General features: G+C 40.6%; 1 protein-coding gene across 1 annotated transcript in view; it reads right to left on the reverse strand.

Moving 5' to 3' along the window:
* Positions 1-523: 523 nt before the first annotated feature.
* Positions 524-20,956, reverse strand: part of IQCJ (IQ motif containing J) — a 199,124-nt gene continuing 178,691 nt past the window's right edge. Inside the window, exons 3-4 of the mRNA XM_030928232.1 lie at positions 18,132-18,212; positions 524-1,723 (exon numbers count right to left, since the gene is read on the reverse strand). Of these exons, the coding sequence (XP_030784092.1) occupies positions 1,540-1,723; positions 18,132-18,212 (265 nt within the window). The 3' untranslated portion in view covers positions 524-1,539. The remainder of the gene's footprint in view (positions 1,724-18,131; positions 18,213-20,956) is intronic.

The following is a 20,956-nucleotide window of genomic DNA, read 5'->3' on the forward strand; positions in this document are numbered from 1 at the left end:
ATTCTCATAGAAGTCCAATAAAACCAAAAGGTTAAGCACCCTAAAGCAACACTAAAACTTTTAGATATCACTGGATTCAGCAGCAACTGAGAATTGTCTTGAATTAGTCTGTGAGAAGGTACAAAAATAGTGAATCCAAACATTTAACTCACAAAGTGATTTCTAATATTGAGTTTCCATCATTCAAATAAAATCCTAAAGTCATCTAATTTGCACTTTCTATTGGCATTCACAGCAAAGACATCCTGAACACTCAATTCTCACTTTATTTTTTATTCACAAACCATGAGTTAGACACAAACGAGAAGCCCTGGCGTTTTCCAGTGTGGTTCACGAGTGCCCTCTAGTGATAGTGAGGTCAGTTAGGATCAGCCATTCCCCCAAATAATGGTTTTAAAAAGTGAGGATTCACTAAATGTTCAATTTCTGCTGTCAATTAAAAATAGATCTTCTGCCACTTTTATTTGCATTGCTATAAACTCAACTTATTCTCTCTCTTTAAATCCATATCTAAGCAAAACCATTTACTAAAGAATATGCAATGCAATCATCTGAAAACATTTCAAATACGGTAACTTTTACCTGATCCCAAAAAGAATACATTGTTTTGAGTGTTGGGAAACCTTTTTACCACATAATAAACATGATAACCAATAGTAAAGGAAAATTTTTGGAAGTAATATATTTGTGTAATTACTTCATTTCTCTAACTCGTCAGCATTTCAGTGACTGGTTACAAATGATCACAATGCTTAAATCCACAAAACCCTGGTTAATAAATCCCTCATCACTGATTTCTTCCCACTTTTGGAGTTTTTAGAAAATAAATACTTCCAGCAGTTTCCCTTATTCCTTAACTCTCTATCTCAGATTTCTTAAACTGGTGGCCTGTAGGTCAATTGTGGTCTGTAGGCAGGGTTGCTTTACCTTTTAAATTTTATTACTGGATGCTAACACTTAAAAAATACAGATTTCTGACATCTACTAAAGAAAGAAAATCACATTTGGCCATGCTTGCCTGTATTGTCACAGGATGACACATTCTCAGGAGCCAAGTGCGCTGCCCTTTGGGTGAGGCCTATGTTCTCCCTGTAGCCAGGGGCACAGGTCAGCCACCTCAGTCATGAGGGTGACTTACCTGGTCCCTGGAGGCATTTGAGTTGCAACCCCTGAGTGTGTGACCACTTTCGATTCTTCCTGTAAAAGTTCTCTTTCTACTCCTTATAACCAATCTCATCTTCTATCATATTAGCACCACACAATAAAAGAAACACACAGCACATACCAAAAGAAATATGCTATTATAAAGAAAAGGAAAAAACACACCTCCGTAATAGAGAAAGAAGAACACATAAATGCAATCTATTTTCTCCAGACTTGATAAAGTTCACTTTGTGCTTATGAATTGTGTCTTCATTTTGAGGTGACAAAACTCTCACCATGGGTTCCTGTGTAGCAAATAAGCAACGTAGATCCTCACTGTCACAAAGCACCTGCTCACATCCCAAGATTTCTCTCTTAGAACCAAAGTCTAGGCTTTCAGTTGAATGTCAAATCAGGACATAGAAAAAGAAGCATGACACTCACGGGTGTGCTGCTGTCGGAGAAGGTGTTCATGCTGACAGAGCTGCTCAGCTTCTCTGAGGAGAGGGAGGGTGGGGACGGGCTCCTCTTCTCCAGGGGCTCCTGCCGCTGCAGGTACTCTCGCCATGCTCGCTGAATGCTGAAACAAAACAAAACAGCACACACATGATTACTGCTGGATCATAGCCCACAGACTCAGAAATTCACAAGGAGTCTGAAGGAATTGGCTTTGGTGACAAGGGAAGTAGAACACACAGAATGTGATGTAGTTAACCAGGAGACCTGAACTTTAACTTCAATTCGGCCACTGAGACTGTCTCCCTGCCTTACTGGTTTGACTTTCACAGACTTGACTGCACTCAACTGGCTTAAAAGAGTCAACTTAATAATAAAATTCAATGGTCAAAACAAACTAATTCGCACAAGTAAATGTACTTTGATTTATGAGACACAAAACTCTTTCAATTTTTCATCTTATATTTTAAATGAGAATAATAAATAGGCTGACTACTACTTCTGCATTCACTCAGTGTGTGATTTCTGAGGGGCCATTCTGTGCCACGGTCAGCCATAGACTCTGAACAGGGACTCTGCTGTGCACAGCTCCAGAGCTATCCTTTGCATGACCGCAAGGTGAAGGGTGTCAGTGATGTGCTACGCAGTCTGCATGGCCAAATGCAGTGGCCCTGATGTGGGGCACAAGGCAGGCGAAAGCACCGCACCATGGGTTTTATATACTGTGGAAGGGAATAGAAAAAGGACAAAGATTATAAAGAAAGAAATGGACAAAGATTATTCAAGTGTTATGTACTACCCAGAGAATTAATGTCATGTGATCAGGCAGCTATTTCAGGTTTCACCTAAGGAAGTTATTTTCTGTGATTAGTATCAGAAGAAATAAATTATCTTCTGCTTAGGATAATAGAAACCTCTTCTTAGTATAAGCTAACTGACTCCCCCATGGACAGACTGTGTATTAGCCCGTTTTCATGTTGCTATGAAGAAATACCTGAGACTGGGTAATTTATAAAGAAAAGAGGTTTAATTGACTCACAGTTCTGCATGGCTGGGGAGGCCTCAGGAAACTTACAATCATGGTAGGAGGCACCTCTTCACAGAGTGGCAGGAGAGAGAATGAGTGCTGAGTAAAGGGGGAAGCCCTTTGTAAAACCACCAGACCTCCTGAGAACTCACTATCAACAGAACGGCATGGAGGAAATTGCCCCCATGATTCAATTATCTACATCTGGTCACACCCTTGACATGTGGGGATCGTTACAATTCAAGGTGAGATTTGGGTAGGGACACAGAGCCAAACCACATCAGACTGGCTTCTGATCTTTGAGATTAACATCTAGGTTTTCATAGGGGGTCACTGAACACAATCTAACCTCTTCTGGGAGTCAGCAGTACATGCAGACCAGTTGTTAGGATTCAGCCTTTTAAAGTAGTTTAAGATAGCTGTATTATTTCCATCACGATCTTTTCTAAACTCCTGGAAGCATCTGATCTTCTGTAATTCTTCCACGCACAACCTAAGTCATTAAAGTTGTTTCTGAATAAACAAACTGATTTATTTTCATTTGACTGGAATAGTTCAAAGATCATTATCAATTCTCAATGGTCACAGGATATAAATAACACAAAAATGCTACCACATTATCGAATTTGTATGTTTCCCTAATTTATTAAAGGTCTGAGAATTATAATGCTCAAGGAAAAGTCCAGAAACTGTAGTGAAAACAATACTTTTGGATCAGTGGCCAATTCCCTGAAGCTAGGAAACTTAAGCTTTAGGGGTTCTTCCTTAAAGGCCAGGAGCCTATTCCAAGACCCTGATGAGGGGCTCTTCATGATTTGTATAGAATTGTAAAAATAAGGCATTTTTAGAGTGTTTTTTTTTTTTAAGGACTTTTCAGATTATACATACTTCAAGCCCCACTAAAGCAGAATCTGGCCCAAATTTGAATTATACTTGGTCACTGTTTTATTGTGAAATCTTGCTCAAAGTGCATTTCTATTTCTGTTTTTCTTTGGCTTAAAGATTTGAAGCAGAATGGGAAGGGCGTCCTGTAAGATTGCCCGCCTGAGTTTGGTGCTCCTGTTGCTTCTTCAGGACCCGTCATATCAGTGAAGAGTGAACTTAAGGAAGCTGTCGGTGATTTTCAGATCCTCCGAGTTGCTTGGGGTATCCCAGAGCCCAGCTAACAAGTTCTGCTGCTTGCAGGTGCCTCAAGTCTCTAAACCTGCCCATCAAAAGCTCAAAATGTGTAACATTTTAAAGGCAGTTTAAAAATTAGAAAATGTTGACAACCCATAGAACACCCACAACTTTCTAGGACTTTGCGGTATTCTACACTGTCTTTTTTATTCCCCCCTTTAAATCGTCTTCATTACTCAGAAAATATAAAAACAAAATACAGTGACCATTTGAGATATTACATTTTAGCTTGTTGAACACCAGAGGGCAGTGTGACACCTGTAAAGAACCAAACAACACTGGGCAAAGCTGAGATGAGAGGTTTGCAAAGGAATTTGCACTTAAAACATCCTCTTCTCCCTCCTGGTTTTATGGAATTTGGAAATAGGCATACCAGTTCTCCTTAAGTCAGGTATTAAGAAGACAATATTATTTTCTTCCTAGTTAATGGATATCCTTTTTTTAATTTATAAGGTGACAATATTAAGTACTTTTAAAATATGTATTTAAAACATCTATACATCCACTGACTTTCTTAATACAGGAGTTATTTTATTTTGTAATATTTACTTTATAGACATCCACATATGTAAAAACAATGTATTACACGACCTTATTATTTTTAAAACATGCCATAATATGATATATATATTTCTCGTTACTACTTGTCCTTCATAATTACAGTTTTAAGGACTAGATAAGCTGGACGAGTCTTTAAATTAGCATTTGGGGTTAAAAAATGACAGGGCCCTCATGTCACACCAGGCTATTACCCAAAATTGCTACACTGTTTTTTAGTGATGGAGCTATGCTATGTTACTCTCTGTATCATAGAAAAGTGTTTACATCACATGTTATTTACTTCCCTTGGCCATTCCTACAACATGACCTTCAAAGATTAAATTGTTCCAATATTAAGCTGTCTTAATACCATCTCCAGATGCTATTTTACTGTAAGAGGGAACTAAAATAAAACGTAGAAGCACCTCATCTCTCAATCATAATGAATCACTTTCAGCCTTCTTCTCCTAGATGTATCATAATTCCTGCTCACAAGTCTCCTTTGTGGCCACAGAGTACATTACACACTACCTTGACATTTTTATTTTTGAAACTAGACAATGCTATTCATATAATTCTTTAAAGGCTTGTTAAAGTAAGAAAGCACATTTGTGTGTTCCTGTATTTTGAATTATAAATAAAGTGTAAGAGTTTATATCTAAACAGATGACAAATACATTTTCAATAATTTTTTTTTTTGCCAGGTCAATTCCTATCTATCTTCTCTCATAGCAGGGGTGGCACAATCTGCCTGCCTCTGCCCTTTTTCTGTATATCCCTGTTTGTTTTACAGTGCAGTTGGCTCTCTCGTGCACTCACAGCCATTTGGGGGACTCACAGTCTGTGCAGTCCTGGTTGCCAAGGGATGTGTTTATCTAGAAGAGCAGAGGAGAGGAAAGGGCTCTCAGAGAGCTAGGGTGCTTACAGAAGGCTTGAGGGAGTCCTAGCATTTTAATTAGTCCTAAAGCATGGATAAGATTGAGATTGATGGGGAGGAAGAAAATCTTTGGGCAAAGGCACAGAAGTGAAGACAACAGGCAGGAAGCAGGAGGATCCCAGAGAAGAGCAGTTAAGTCTGAGGCTACAAAGTTGGGAAGAGGATCTCAGAAGCCACCTGGGGTCAGGTTGGGGGCAGACTGGGCAGTTGGGTGCAGACTGGGCAGTGTGGGCAACTCTGCTTTGGTGAAGTTGATAATTGACAGATGTTTCAACTTTTCAAGAACAGCCAGAAATGTTGATTTTTTTAATGAGAAAGTACTATTTATTATATGTTACCAAACAATTATAAAAAACTCAAAATACATTATGACTCAAGTAGGCTGAATTTAGGGATGAACGAAAGAGGACACGGTGAGAGAGGATACATTGAATCTGAGTTTCCTGGAAACAATAGCTGATGTACATAGAGCTCTTTTTTGTGTGCATTCTCCCATTCAATCCTTACCACAAGTGAGCTGTGAGGGAGGCACCATGATTATCACATGGGTAGATTTTGCGTGCCCAGTATTAATTTCTCCTTTTCATTGGTTTTGCGGATCCACCAACTCTCTACTAGTGAGCTTTGGATGAAACAGATTCTACCCTATCACTGTAGACGGTGGCCCATTCCCCTGGGCTCACCAGCCAGAGGGCAGTGGTTAGTTCATTTTGGAGATGCACACATGGTTCAAGCCAGGTCTATTAAAGGCTGCTCTGGGGATTGTACTGAGACTACTGAGAAAAAGGCCCTCTTTTTCATCTAAAGTTTCAGCAAGCAGAGCTGAAACTACCTGCAAGCCTAGAGCTGGCAGTGGCCACTCTGTTGCAATGTTGGGAGAGCCCACATGAGAATGAATCATGGGAAGAGCAGAGTTTACAGAAGAGGAAAGACAGATGCCTGATGACCTTGCCCAACCACCTGGGTTTCACTGTGCTTAAAGCACGTTAGACCATGGGTGTTTCTGTTATGTGATTCAATATAATCTTGTTTACATCTATAAATTAGTTTGAGTTGAGTTTCTGATACTGACAACCAAAGAGTCCTGGCCAGTCTCAGGGAACAAGATGGGAAGTGATCATCATTCCCAACACTCGGAGCAGATCCTTGGCCCCCATTACATGTGTTCCCTCCTTAAGGGTCAGCAAAAGGCACAAATGGAGAAGCAGAGTGGGTTTGGCTTGTCATATACTGACCGTGAGTGGAGAAGGAGAACTCCTACTTGTTTCAGTCTGTTTGCTGATTTTTCTATGTGCAGCTAACTAAAAGCTATCCTAACAGATATATCATATTTTCATCATTTGTTACCTATCCCAACGCTGTATCCTGATACAAACTTGCTCAAATGTCAATACGGGGCCACTGCATGCAACAGGCAGGTTTCCCACAGAAACTGCCCTCTCTCTCCAGCCTGCTTCCCCTCCACTCCAGCATCCGTCCGGTTTGTAGCTCTCGACTTCACTGCCACACTGATGGATGATGCTTCCTATGCACCAGGGCCTATGCCCTCTTGGCTCTTTCCACAGGTCTCTTCTCAAATACCTATGACTCTGCAGACTGTCAAGAATGCCGATGTTCTCACACACGAGAATTGGGGCAATTTGGGTCCTGGATCTATAACACTCTTTTCTTTATAAGGTCTGAGAAGGCACTTCAGAAATAATGCACTCAGGGTTACTGAGTCTAAGAAAGAGAATAGTGGTCCTGCAATGCTATTAAACACCCAAAAAGAAGAGTATCAGATTAGGCCAATCCAGTTGCCTCTTTTCAAACAAGTCCTCTTCCCCCACTAGAATGTACAATCCTTGAGGGCAGTGACCACTCCACAGTTCTGGGATATATGTTACAGGTGATTAACAAATGTAATTCTTCTAACATTGCATCCCAGAAATAGCTCAAAAAAGAAAAAGTTTTATCTCATGATAAAGCGTGCTTAGAGTCATAGAGGTTCTTGCCTAGTTACCTCTCATGAGCTGTAGCTTTAGACAAAATACTAAACATGCTGGCCTCACTCTTGCTTATCCATAAAATAGGAGTAAGAATAACGTCTTTGTAACCCCTGCAAGAAGTCAAAGATAATGTATGTAAGTTACTTAGCCCAAACTTCACAAATAGAACTCCTAGATAAACTATTACAATTACTTAAGGAAAGGACATATCAAACACTTTCAAATACTTTGAAGTCACCGTTGCAAGTCATCTAAGGATCCCTCCTGGCAATGTTTTATTAGCCCAAGTGGACATAAAAATATGTTTGCAAAAAGTATGTTTGCATGGAAAAAATACACTAGACTAAATGTCTAGTCTTGAATTTTCTCATTGAAAGCTGATTACAATTTAATAAGACATGTTAGCATTCTCATTTTACAGAGAAGTGCAGCTGAGGCCCAGAGAGGCCATTGGTGTTCCCAAGGTCACACAGCAGGTAAAAAGCAGAGCTGGGATTTGAACCTAAGTTACTCAAATTCCAAAGTCTGTGCTCTCAACCACTCTTCTCTCGTATCTTCTTTTAATTAAATTTTCGACTAAAGTAGATATGTATTACTCTCACATGCAATTTAATAAGGGTTTACTAAACATCTTTAAAGTTCTTTTGTAAATGCTCTCTCAGAGGGGCGGAGCAAGATGGCCGAATAAGAACAGCTCCAGTCTCCAACTCCCAGCGCAAGCGACACAGAAGACCGGTGATTTCTGCATTTTCAACTGAGGTACTGGGGTCATCTCACTAGGGAGTGCCAGACAATCGGTGCTGGTCAGCTGTTGCAGCCCAACCAGCGAGAGCTGAAGCAGGGCAAGGAATTGCCTCACGTGGGAAGCGCAAGGGGGAAGGGAATCCCTTTTCCTAGCCAGGGGAACTGAGACACAGAACACCTGGAAAATTGGGTAACTCCCACCCCAATACTGCGCTTTAAGCAAACGGGCACACCAGGAGATTATATCCCACACCTGGCCGGGACAGTCCCACGGCCACGGAGCCTCCCTCATTGCTAGCACGGCAGTCTGCGATCTAACCGCAAGGCAGCAGCGAGGCTGGGGGAGGGGTGCCCGCCATTGCTGAGGCTTAAGTAGGTAAACAAAGCCGCTGGGACGCTCGAACTGGGTGGAGCTCACAGCAGCAAAGGAAGCCTGCCTGTCTCTGTAGACTCCACCTCTGGGGACAGGGCACGGCTAAACAACAACAACAAATAAAAGCAGCAGAAACCTCTGCAGATGCAAATGACTCAGTCTAACAGCTTTGAATAGAGCAGTGGATCTCCCAACACAGAGGATGAGATCTGAGAAGGGACAGACTGCCTGCTCAAGTGGGTCCCTGACCCCTGAGTAGCCTAACGGGGAGACATCCCCCTCTAGGGGCAGTCTGACACCCCACACCTCACAGAGTGGAGTACACCCCTGAGAGGAAGCTTCCAAAGTAAGAATCAGACAGGTACACTCGCTGTTCAGCAATATTCTATCTTCTGCAACCTCTGCTGCTGATACCCAGGCAAACAGGGTCTGGAGTGGACCTCAAGCAATCTCCAACAGACCTGCAGCTGAGGGTCCTGACTGTTAGAGGAAAACTATCAAACAGGGAGGACACCTATACCAAAACCCCATCAGTACGTCACCATCATCAAAGACCAGAGGCAGATAAAACCACAAAGATGGGGAAAAAGCAGGGCAGAAAAGCTGGAAATTCAAAAAATAAGAGCGTATCTCCCCCTCCAAAGGAGCGCAGCTCATCACTAGCAACGGATCAAAGCTGGTCAGAGAATGACTTTGACGACATGAGAGAAGAAGGCTTCAGTCCATCAAACTTCTCAGAGCTAAAGGAGGAATTACGTACCCAGCGCAAAGAAACTAAAAATCTTGAAAAAAGAGTGGAAGAATTCACAGCCAGAATAATTAATGCACAGAAGGTCATAAACAAAATGACAGAGATGAAAACCATGACACGACAAATACGTGACAAATGCACAAGCTTCAGTAACCGACTCGATCAACTGGAATAAAGAGTATCAGCGATTGAGGATCAAATGAATGAAACAAAGTGAGAAGAGAAACCAAAAGAAAAAAGAAAAAAAGAAATGAACAAAGCCTGCAAGAAGTATGGGATTATGGAAAAAGACCAAATCTACATCTGATTGGGGTGCCTGAAAGTGAGGGGGAAAATGGAACCAAGTTGGAAAACACTCTTCAGGATATCATCCAGGAGAATTTCCCCAAACTAGTAGGGCAGGCCAACATTCAAATTCAGGAAATACAGAGAACACCACAAAGATACTCCTCGAGAAGAGCAACTCCAAGACACAAAATTGCCAGATTCACCAAAGTTGAAATGAAGGAAAAAATCGTAAGGGCAGCCAGAGAGAAAGGTCGGGTTACCCACAAAGGGAAGCCCATCAGACTAACAGCAGATCTCTTGGCAGAAACTCTCCAAGCCAGAAGAGAGTGAGGGCCAATATTCAACATTCTTAAAGAAAAGAATTTTAAACCCAGAATTTCATATCCAGCCAAACTAAGTTTCATAAGTGAGGGAGAAATAAAATCCTTTACAGATAAGCAAATGCTTAGAGATTTTGTCACCACCAGGCCTGCCTTACAAGAGACCCTGAAGGAAGCCCTAAATATGGAAAGGAACAACCGGTACCAGCCATTGCAAAAACATGCCAAAATGTAAAGACCATTGAGGCTAGGAAGAAACTGCATCAACTAACGAGCAAAATAACCAGTTAATATCATAATGGCAGGATCAAGTTCACACATAACAATATTAACCTTAAATGTTAATGGACTAAATGCTCCAATTAAAAGACACAGACTGGCAAACTGGATAAAGAGTCAAGACCCATCAGTCTGCTGTATTCAGGAGACCCATCTCACATGCAGAGACATACGTAGGCTCAAAATAAAGGGATGGAGGAAGATCTACCAAGCAAATGGAGAACAAGAAAAAGCAGGGGTTGCAATCCTAGTCTCTGATAAAACAGACTTTAAACCATCAAAGATCAAAAGAGACAAAGAAGGCCATTACATAATGGTAAAGGGATCAATTCAACAGGAAGAGCTAACTATCTTAAATATATATGCACCCAATACAGGAGCACCCAGATTCATAAAGCAAGTCCTTAGAGACTTACAAAGAGACTTAGACTCCCATACAATAATAATGGGAGACTTCAACACTCCACTGTCAACATTAGACAGATCAATGAGACAGAAAGTTAGCAAGGATATCCAGGAATTGAACTCATCTCTGCACCAAGCGGACCTAATAGACATCTACAGAACTCTCCACCCCAAATCAACAGAATATACATTCTTCTCAGCACCACATCGCACTTATTCCAAAATTGACCACATAATTGGAAGTAAAGCACTCCTCAGCAAATGTAAAAGAACAGAAATTATAACAAACTGTCTCTCAGACCACAGTGCAATCAAGCTAGAACTCAGGACTAAGAAACTCAATCAAAACCGCTCAACTACATGGAAACTGAACAACCTGCTCCTGAATGACTACTGGGTACATAACGAAATGAAGGCAGAAATAAAGATGTTCTTTGAAACCAATGAGAACAAAGACACAACATACCAGAATCTCTGGGACACATTTAAAGCAGTGTGTAGAGGGAAATTTATAGCACTAAATGCCCACAAGAGAAAGCAGGAAAGACCTAAAATTGACACTCTAACATCACAATTAAAAGAACTAGAGAGGCAAGAGCAAACACATTCAAAAGCTAGCAGAAGGCAAGAAATAACTAAGATCGGAGCAGAACTGAAGGAGATAGAGACACAAAAAACCCTCCAAAAAATCAATGAATCCAGGAGTTCGTTTTTTGAAAAGATCAACAAAATTGACAGACCGCTAGCAAGAATAATAAAGAAAAAAAGAGAGAAGAATCAAATAGACGCAATAAAAAATGATAAAGGGGATATCACCACCGACCCCACAGAAATACTAACCACCATCAGAGAATACTATAAACACCTCTACGCAAATCAACTAGAAAATCTAGAAGAAATGGATAATTTCCTGGACACTTACACTCTCCCAAGACTAAACCAGGAAGAAGTTGAATCCCTAAATAGACCAATAGCAGGCTCTGAAATTGAGGCAATAATTAATAGCCTACCAAACAAAAAAAGTCCAGGACCAGATGGATTCACAGCTGAATTCTACCAGAGGTACAAGGAGGAACTGGTACCATTCCTTCTGAAACTATTCCAATCAATAGAAAAAGTGGGAATCCTCCCTAACTCATTTTATGAGGCCAACATCATCCTGATACCAAAGCCTGGCAGAGACACAACAAAAAAAGAAAATTTTAGACCAATATCCCTGATGAACATCGATGCAAAAATCCTCAATAAAATACTGGCAAACCGGATTCAGCAGCACATCAAAAAGCTTTTCCACCATGATCAAGTGGGCTTCATCCCTGGGATGCAAGGCTGGTTCAACATTCGCAAATCAATAAACGTAATCCAGTATACAAACAGAACCAAAGACAAGAACCACATGATTATCTCAATAGATTTTGAAAAGGCTTTTGACAAAATTCAACAGCCCTTCATGCTAAAAACGCTCAATAAATTCGGTATTGATGGAACGTACCTCAAAATAATAAGAGCTATTTATGACAAACCCACAGCCAATATCATACTGAATGGGCAAAAACTGGAAAAATTCCCTTTGAAAACTGGCACAAGACAGGGATGCCCTCTCTCACTGCTCCTATTCAACATAGTGTTGGAAGTTCTGGCTAGGGCAATTAGGCAAGAGAAAGAAATCAAGGGTATTCAGTTAGGAAAAGAAGAAGTCAAATTGTCCCTATTTGCAGATGACATGATTGTATATTTAGAAAACCCCATTGTCTCAGCCCAAAATCTCCTTAAGCTGATAAGCAACTTCAGCAAAGTCTCAGGATACAAAATTAATGTGCAAAAATCACAAGCATTCTTATACACCAGTAACAGACAAACAGAGAACCAAATCATGAATGAACTTCCATTCACAATTGCTTCAAAGAGAATAAAATACCTAGGAATCCAACTTACAAGGGATGTAAAGGACCTCTTCAAGGAGAACTACAAACCACTGCTCAGTGAAATCAAAGAGGACACAAACAAATGGAAGAACATACCATGCTCATGGATAGGAAGAATCAATATCATGAAAATGGCCGTACTGCCCAAGGTTATTTATAGATTCAATGCCATCCCCATCAAGCTATCAATGAGTTTCTCCACAGAATTGGAAAAAACTGCTTTAAAGTTCATATGGAACCAAAAAAGAGCCCGCATTGCCTAGACAATCCTAAGTCAAAAGAACAAAGCTGGAGGTATCACGCTACCTGACTTCAAACTATACTGCAAGGCTACAGTAACCAAAACAGCATGGTACTGGTACCAAAACAGAGATATAGACCAATGAAACAGAACAGAGTCCTCAGAAATAAAACCACACATCTACAGCCATCTGATCTTTGACAAACCTGAGAGAAACAAGAAATGGGGAAAGGATTCCCTATTTAATAAATGGTGCTGGGAAAATTGGCTAGCCATAAATAGAAAGCTGAAACTGGATCCTTTCCTTACTCCTTATACGAAAATTAATTCAAGATGGATTAGAGACTTAAATGTTAGACCTAATACCATAAAAACCCTAGAAGAAAACCTAGGTAGTGTTTGGACAAATGGAGGCAAGACGGCGCAGTTCCAGGTTCTTCACCGTCAACTTTCCCGTGCCCGGGAAAGACACAGGTCGACTGCGCAGGTGCAACCCGACCTCCGATGGAGAAAAACCGGAACCCGTCTAGCCACGCCTACCGCCCGGCCCCCAACCAGCCTATGTCCCGCCCACTGCCCTCCCACTCCCAGGCCCAGGACATAAAAGCCGCTCCTGGTGGGCGTGCTGCAGGCACTTCCTCAGCCTCCACTCCTGTCGGGACTGCAGGAACTCTGCCCGAGAGCTCCACCGGGTGACTCTCTCGGCCTCCTTTGCCGGAGGCCGACAGACCTTACCCTCGACACCTTCTTCCCTGAAGCTAGATGACCAAAAAAATAAATTTGCAGTTTTGCTCCTAGCCTTGCCTACTCGCTGATCCTTTACTACTCGCCCTGGTGAGCCGGGAAAGCAAATCAGGTAGTACCATTCAGGACATAGGCATGGGCAAGGACTTCATGTCTAAAACACCAAAAGCAACGGCAGCAAAAGCCAAAATTGACAAATGGGATCTCATTAAACTAAAGAGCTTCTGCACAGCAAAAGAAACTACCATCAGAGTGAACAGGCAACCTACAGAATGGGAGAAAATTTTTGCAATCTACTCATCTGACAAAGGGCTAATATCCAGAACCTACAAAGAACTCAAACAAATATACAAGGAAAAAACAAACAACCCCATCAAAAAGTGGGCAAAGGATATGAACAGACATTTCTCAAAAGAAGACATTCATACAGCCAACAGACACATGAAAAAATGCTCATCATCACTCGCCATCAGAGAAATGCAAATCAAAACCACAATGAGATACCATCTCACACCAGTTAGAATGGCAATCATTAAAAAGTCAGGAAACAACAGGTGCTGGAGAGGATGTGGAGAAATAGGAACACTTTTACACTGTTGGTGGGATTGTAAACTAGTTCAACCATTATGGAAAATAGTATGGCAATTCCTCAAGGATCTAGAACTAGATGTACCATATGACCCAGCCATCCCACTACTGGGTATATACCCAAAGGATTATAAATCATGCTGCTATAAAGACACATGCACATGTATGTTTATTGCGGCACTATTCACAATAGCAAAGAGTTGGAATCAACCCAAATGTCCGTCTGTGACAGACTGGATTAAGAAAATGTGGCACATATACACCATGGAATACTATGCAGCCATAAAAAAGGATGAGTTTGCATCCTTTGTAGGGACATGGATGCAGCTGGAAACCATCATTCTCAGCAAACTATCACAAGAACAGAAAACCAAACACCGCATGTTCTCACTCATAGGTGGGAACTGAACAATGAGATCATTTGGTCTCAGGAAGGGGAACACCACACATCGGGGCCTATCATGGGGAGGGGGAAGGGAGGAGGGATTGCGTTGGGAGTTATACCTGATATAAATGATGAATTGATGGGTGCTGACGAGTTGATGAGGGCAGCACACCAACATGGCACAAGTATACATATGTAACAAACGTGCACGTTATGCACATGTACCCTAGAACTTAAAGTATAATAATAAAAAAAAAAAAGGAAATGCTCTGTGTGTGTGTGTGTGTGTGTGTCTCCCCCTTCTCTCCTTTATAGAACCTAAATGTTGTTTCATTGAAAAATCAAATATAATAATAAAAATTGAGTAATTGAGCATATTTATTGAGCTGACTTTCAAAAAAGCAATTTGTATTCAATACATCTCTATGTTGTTCCATCACAAAGTAAATACATTGTTAAAATGTAAGGAAGGGGATTGGAGGATTGCACATAGCTAATGAACAACTTTTACACAAGGGTTTGTATTGGGAAGATCTGTTTTAGATCTTGCTACAACATGTAAAGAGTGACTTACAAGATGGAGGGCAGCAGCTTGTTGGGGCTTGGGGAGCCCACCTCTTCCTGTGCTGTGAGTCCTTCTCACTAAGTCTGCATTCCTTTGCTGTGCACCTTCATCCCCCAAAGCTTGTTCCAGCCTTAAGGCTCTTGGGAACACATTCATCTTTAGCCTTAGAGTTGCTCAGAGAGCCTTCCTTTTGGTGTTTTCACTATTACTTTTACTTTCACAAATTTTCTGACTTGAGAGGCTTGCCTTTGTTTGATCTTCGGAGAACTTGCCTTTTACCTCCCCCAAATGCCTTTTCATTAATAGCCATGCGATCTTGATTGCTTTTGCCCTTTTGACGCACTCTTTTGATCCTCTGGTCTAATACTCAAAATTACCTCTTAACAGTTGCATTCATGAACCAGGTAATGGACCCTTTCTGACACTCCCTTCAACTTTGATACACACACCCTCCCCGACACTCACACATTTTTTCACTGAGCCACACTTTCTGACAGGCCTCTGCCTACCGCCACTGATACTTTGCACTGCCACATGCAGGTTTACACTTTCTTATAAATTCTTTCCTTTTCACGATGTCCTGAGTATGAGGAACCATCCGAGACCCTTTCCTGCTATTCTGACTCCCATCCTGGGATTCCCACAGGTAGACAGTGAAGGCAGCCTACACCTGAGAACAGGTCTCATCTTTCCTGTCTTTAACATTCATAGATTGCCTTGCTACAGCACCTCCATCCCCCTCAGGGCTTGCAGGCACTAGACTAGCCAGACACCCTGTATGGGAACTGTTTACTCTCTTCTCATCAGGGAGGGGAAAGGAGAGCCTTCAGAAAATCAAAGGGGATTTTATGGTGGAGTGACCCTCACTTCCCTCTACCCCTGGGGGAAGACAGACTGTCAGTTGGTCCCCACAAAAGAAGTCAAAAGGCCCTAAGAGAAAGCCTGTGATAATAGAGGGTGACTGTGGTACCTTGGACAAGGGCCCATTTTTTATACCCAATGCTCTGCAGGACTAAAAAACTTCTCTTGGAAAGCAGGAATGAGAATATTCCAAGATTGTCCCTGTTGAAGATGCCACGGTTGGCTGGAGGAAGGCACTGCTTGGTGCATCATGGGGCAAAGCCCCCACAGAGCAAGAGGCACAAACCCAGTGAGGATGAGCAGCCTATACCATTGGGGGGGCTTAGAGGAGACCCAACGATCCCCTCCCTCAGAGTCCCCAAACATAGGATAGTTGTTAAAGGGAACAACTGCTGAGAGTGAAAGTGTCTGCCATCTATTCACAGGAAACCTGGGGCAGTCTAGGTGTTTAGCACAGGGGGATGGGAGAGATAACACTGATAAAGGAAGGCAGAAGGAGGGAGGAGAGAAGGGGAGATAAGTAAGAGGAGAGTGAAAGGAAGGAAGCAGAATACACAGCTGTAGAAAAGGTCTCCTGTAAGCAGAGGGGAGATTTTCAACCTGCCATGAGAGTTAAGAATTTAATAACCAGATTAGACAAAAGTCACTGAACTAGACTAAGCCTCCAATGGGAGTCAAGTTCCATTTTTCAGCAAGATTAAGTATTCTCTCCCTTCTTTCTCTCCAGGGAACAGACATGGGATTCAGAATTAATAGAAGAGGTAAGAACCATTCTGTTTGTACCTCATTGAGCTGAGACTCCTCCATCAAATCAACAAATATAAAATCTCAGGCTCTCTTAGCTGGCTGGAATCTGAAGCACAGAGATTTTTTCTTTGCCTAATCCTTCTCCTAGTACCTACCCCGCAGCCCCTACATATTGAAGGTGATGGAAACTAAAAAAGACCCAGGAGTTTTTCTAACTTAATTTCAGCATTCACATTAAACACTCTAATTTTTCATACACCAACTTTTCTTTCACCAGCACATTTCATTTAAAAGAACCTTATCTTAATGAGAAAATTCCTAATGATAAAGCAACCTATGTTGGCAAACTAAAGTCCTGTGTAGTGAGGCCGACACACTGCTTACACAAAATGATTCGATAGTCTGATTCATTATGTATTTAGTAAGTGTGACACAGAACTTTCTAGCTGGGCACCCAACTGGTTCAGAAGTCTTGTTTGGACTTTATCTTGAGGGGTAACCTTATATGCTCATGCAGAGGCAAGCTTTTTACTGATGACTAAGGTTAACATAGATTTATAGGGATATGTATTAGTATTTGCTTGTATCCAGCAGGATATTATGTATTTGTGTCATTTCTGCTTTAGTTCCTAAGTCCAGCAATGACTTCTTGTTGTTCAAAGTTGTACACACCTCAAGGTGCCCTTTTTTTAGGGTGATTTCTTTTCTAAAAGGTTCCTCCTTGCACTTTAAAACCATGATCAGTGATTCTGGCCAAACTCAGATATGTTAACATTCTTGTTTAAATTCTCATGCTTCTCGGAGCGTTAAACTGAGAGAGAGAGAGAGTTTGTGAGGGAGGGGGTGGGGAGAGAGATTAAATATACACTCACTGGCATTTCTCATATATGCCTCTGAAGGAAAATCAGAACAGGAAAAGATCTCAGAAAACAGTCATAAATATTTTTGAAATTGCTTCCAATTATAATAGGCCCCTTCTCTACTTAAAAATGGTTTGAGAAGGTTAATATTTTGTTCTATAATAAAGTCTTTCTCACTTTGGATCTTGTTAGTTTCATTTTGTTAATATTGAAATGTTTTTAGCACTATTTTAAGGTAATAGTCATTTATAATGGGGGAGGAGGCTTACATTTGGGTGTCTTAAGAGAGAACAAGAAGAAAAGGATAGGAAGTGGGAAAAAAGAAGAGAAGGAACATTTTCCCAAAATAATTGAACAGAAGCTGAAATAGAAAGAAGATTTTTAAAAGGGTGTGTGTTTGTGTGTGTGTGTGTGTGTTTAATAAATAGATGGCTTGAGGTGGAAATAACCAAATTATTCCAAGACAGAATTAACCAAGTTACTAAGATGAAAGGCAATGGAAAATGCTAGTGGAAGTTAAAGGATTGTACTAGACCAGAAATGGAAAAACCAAGAAGTGGTAAAAGCAATGGCAAGCAAATAATTCCCTGTACTACCCAGTAGATGGCGCTGTGCACCCAAAGTAGCTGTGTTCCGGCTTAGAAGCGGGAGGAAATAATGTGCAGCACATGAATGTAAAATAAAGATGCATAACTGTTGCACCCGAAAATTCCAGATTTATTCAGTAATTCATAAAACAAGAACTGTAGAACTAATTGCTTAATTTATACTTTGAAATAACTTACATTTTCACCTTTGATTCCAAGGGCTGTACATTGAGGGGATATTTTTCAATATTATTCTCCGTATCCATGGCCAGCTGGTGACTAGAAACAGAAATAATGTTTCAATATCTCTCAATCCAGAAGCTTAACATTTATAGCAATAATACTGCTAATTTATACTTATTTGTAAAATAAGATATAATTTTGTTCATTTTAATTTATTAAAGTTCCTGTTGATGGATGATGGATAAGTAACCATATCATGAAAAAAAATGTGACTTTGACTTTTTTTTCTGTTGTCCTTTTGCTGTTCTCAACTCAACATTCATAGCTATGGTATGAAAATCATTTCCTTTAAGAGAAAAGAAAAGGAGCACATTGGACAATTTCAGGGGGAGAAAAAACACAAGGAGAGGGTTATAAATTCCATGATACTGGCCAACTAGTAAGATGTAGAGAAGACCTTACTCATCCCCTGTAGTACCACTGCCACTGGACCTTCCCTCCTTTCATTTTTAAGCTGTTTCAGGGCTTCCACTGGGAACAAAGCATGGATCTTTGACCTGTAGAAAGGCAGAGGACTATAGAGAAATGATCACTGCTTTCAGGGAGCTTACAGCACTCTTAGTGCTACAACAATCAAGAAGGGCTTCACGGAGAAGGCAGCTCTTGGGATGAATTTTGAAGAATGGATAGGAAGTAGGTAAGCTGAGAGTGAAGAGCAACATATGAGGGAGACTACAAAACAAATAGTAGAGGTGAAAACATTCAAAGGATAATTTTAGAAAGTAAAGAGAAATTTGGTGGAAGTGGATGAAAAAAATAGGAGAACAAAAGGAAATCAGCTTTGATAAGCAGAAAGCTAAAAGTTACTGATCCCATACTGTGTATAAAACACTGTCATAGACATTTTATATTTATTATCTTATTTATCACAGTAACTTCCATTAACTAAGTATCACTTTCCCCACTGTAGAGCTGAAAAATCTGAAGCTTGCAGAGATTATGTTAAATTTACTGTACAGGAGGAACCACATGAAAACTCACATCTCACTGCTCTCTCCACCAGAAGGCACTGGTTGGAGTATTTCAATATCAGGATTATTATACTTAATCCCACTGACTGAAGTTTTCATAGGTAATATATTCAACATCCCAATTCAATACTCATGCATGTGGTAAGGTAGGGCTGTGTGTGTGTGTGTGTGTGTGTGTGTGTGTGTGTGTGTAACAAAAATTTCAAGAAACATTACTTCCCCAACTACATGTGATGTACTTTGATTTCTGATTTGTATTTGAAACTTTTTTAAAAGACCAGTGGTGACCCACCAAATTTATTTAACAAACCATCAATAGATTATGATCTACAGTGTGAAAAACTTTACAAAATTTTTCATACTGTAGATCATAATCTATTGCAGCAGGGAGCGCCATGCATTTGGAGCAGGGAAATATGATCAATGGAGGGTTTAAGGATGATTTGTGGTGGGAGTGAGCAAGGAAAGTGAAATAAAACTAGTTAGAAAGCTATTCAAATAGTCCAGGTTACGAGAAGTAAGATTGCACTGGTAGTAAAGAAAAGGAAAAGAAAAAGAAAGAAAGAAAGAAAAAAATTGTGCTGGAGAGATCCCTTAGAATCACAAATGTATTTTTTTCTTTTTAGAAAGGAATGATCGGGCGGTAGGGAAAACACAGGAGAGCACAAAAATTCCTACATGGCAAGTAGGTGATGTCAGCACCCCAAGATAGTTTGGGGTTGCTCAGCCTGGTTGTTGAGGGGCAAAGAAGCACTCTTATTTATTCTGTGCCATTGGTATTCAGGGTGCATTACTAATTCATTGTTAATCACTTATTCTACACATATATTTAATGTCTCCTGTGTGCCAGGAATGATGCAAAGCATGGAGGATAAAATGGTGAAAACACTAGACATGGTCCCTGTTCCTGTGGTCCCACAATCTAGGAGAACATGAACATGACATAAGTATTTGCAAGTGTGACAGATATTATTAAAGGAGAAGCACACAGGAACCTGATCCTGGGTAGGTGGGCATAGAAAGTGATATGATCTGGCTGTGTCCCCAACCCAAATCTCACCTTGAATTGTAATAATCCCCATATGTCAAGGATGAGACCAGGTGGAGATAATTGAAACATGGGGGCACTTTCTCCCATGCTGTTCTCATGATAGTGAGTTCTCACAAGATCTGACGGTTTTATAAGGGGCTTCCCCCGATTGCTGGGCACTCATTCTCTCTCCTGCTGCTCTGTGAAGAGGTGCCTTCCACCAAGACTGCAAGTTTCCTGAGGCCTCCCTAGCCATGTGGAAATATGAGTTAATTAAATCTCTTTTCTTTATAAATTACCCAGTCTCAGGTATTTCTTCATAGCAGTGTGAGAATGGACTAACACAGAAAGTCTTATTTTTATAATTGTATGGTCTTGTAGAAACAGCAGCCTTATGACAAGGTACTTTAAGACTCTGTTACTTATTAATTACAAATTAAGCAATAAAGTTATATATTGTAGGGCCTGTAGATACATAACAAAGACAGAGCCAATGTTTTCATAAAGAAAATAAAACTTGCACAATATTAACACATTTGCTAATTTGGGGATATAATTTATATATCCTCACCAAACTATAAACTACCAATACCTGTTGGTTTAAATCTGATAGCTTTAGTTCATTCCATCAATAATTGTCTATGGGTAATAAAGTGATTACACCTCAGTACAATGTGCAACTTGCAATCACACATCTCCTACCAGAAACCCAGGCTGATTTAATATTTACAAAAATACAGCAGTCAGCCTAAGGTCTTACTTAAGTTAATAAGTGATTT

Source organism: Rhinopithecus roxellana, chromosome 1, assembly GCF_007565055.1.
Source record: "Rhinopithecus roxellana isolate Shanxi Qingling chromosome 1, ASM756505v1, whole genome shotgun sequence".
In the NCBI taxonomy this organism is placed as follows: domain Eukaryota; kingdom Metazoa; phylum Chordata; class Mammalia; order Primates; family Cercopithecidae; genus Rhinopithecus; species Rhinopithecus roxellana.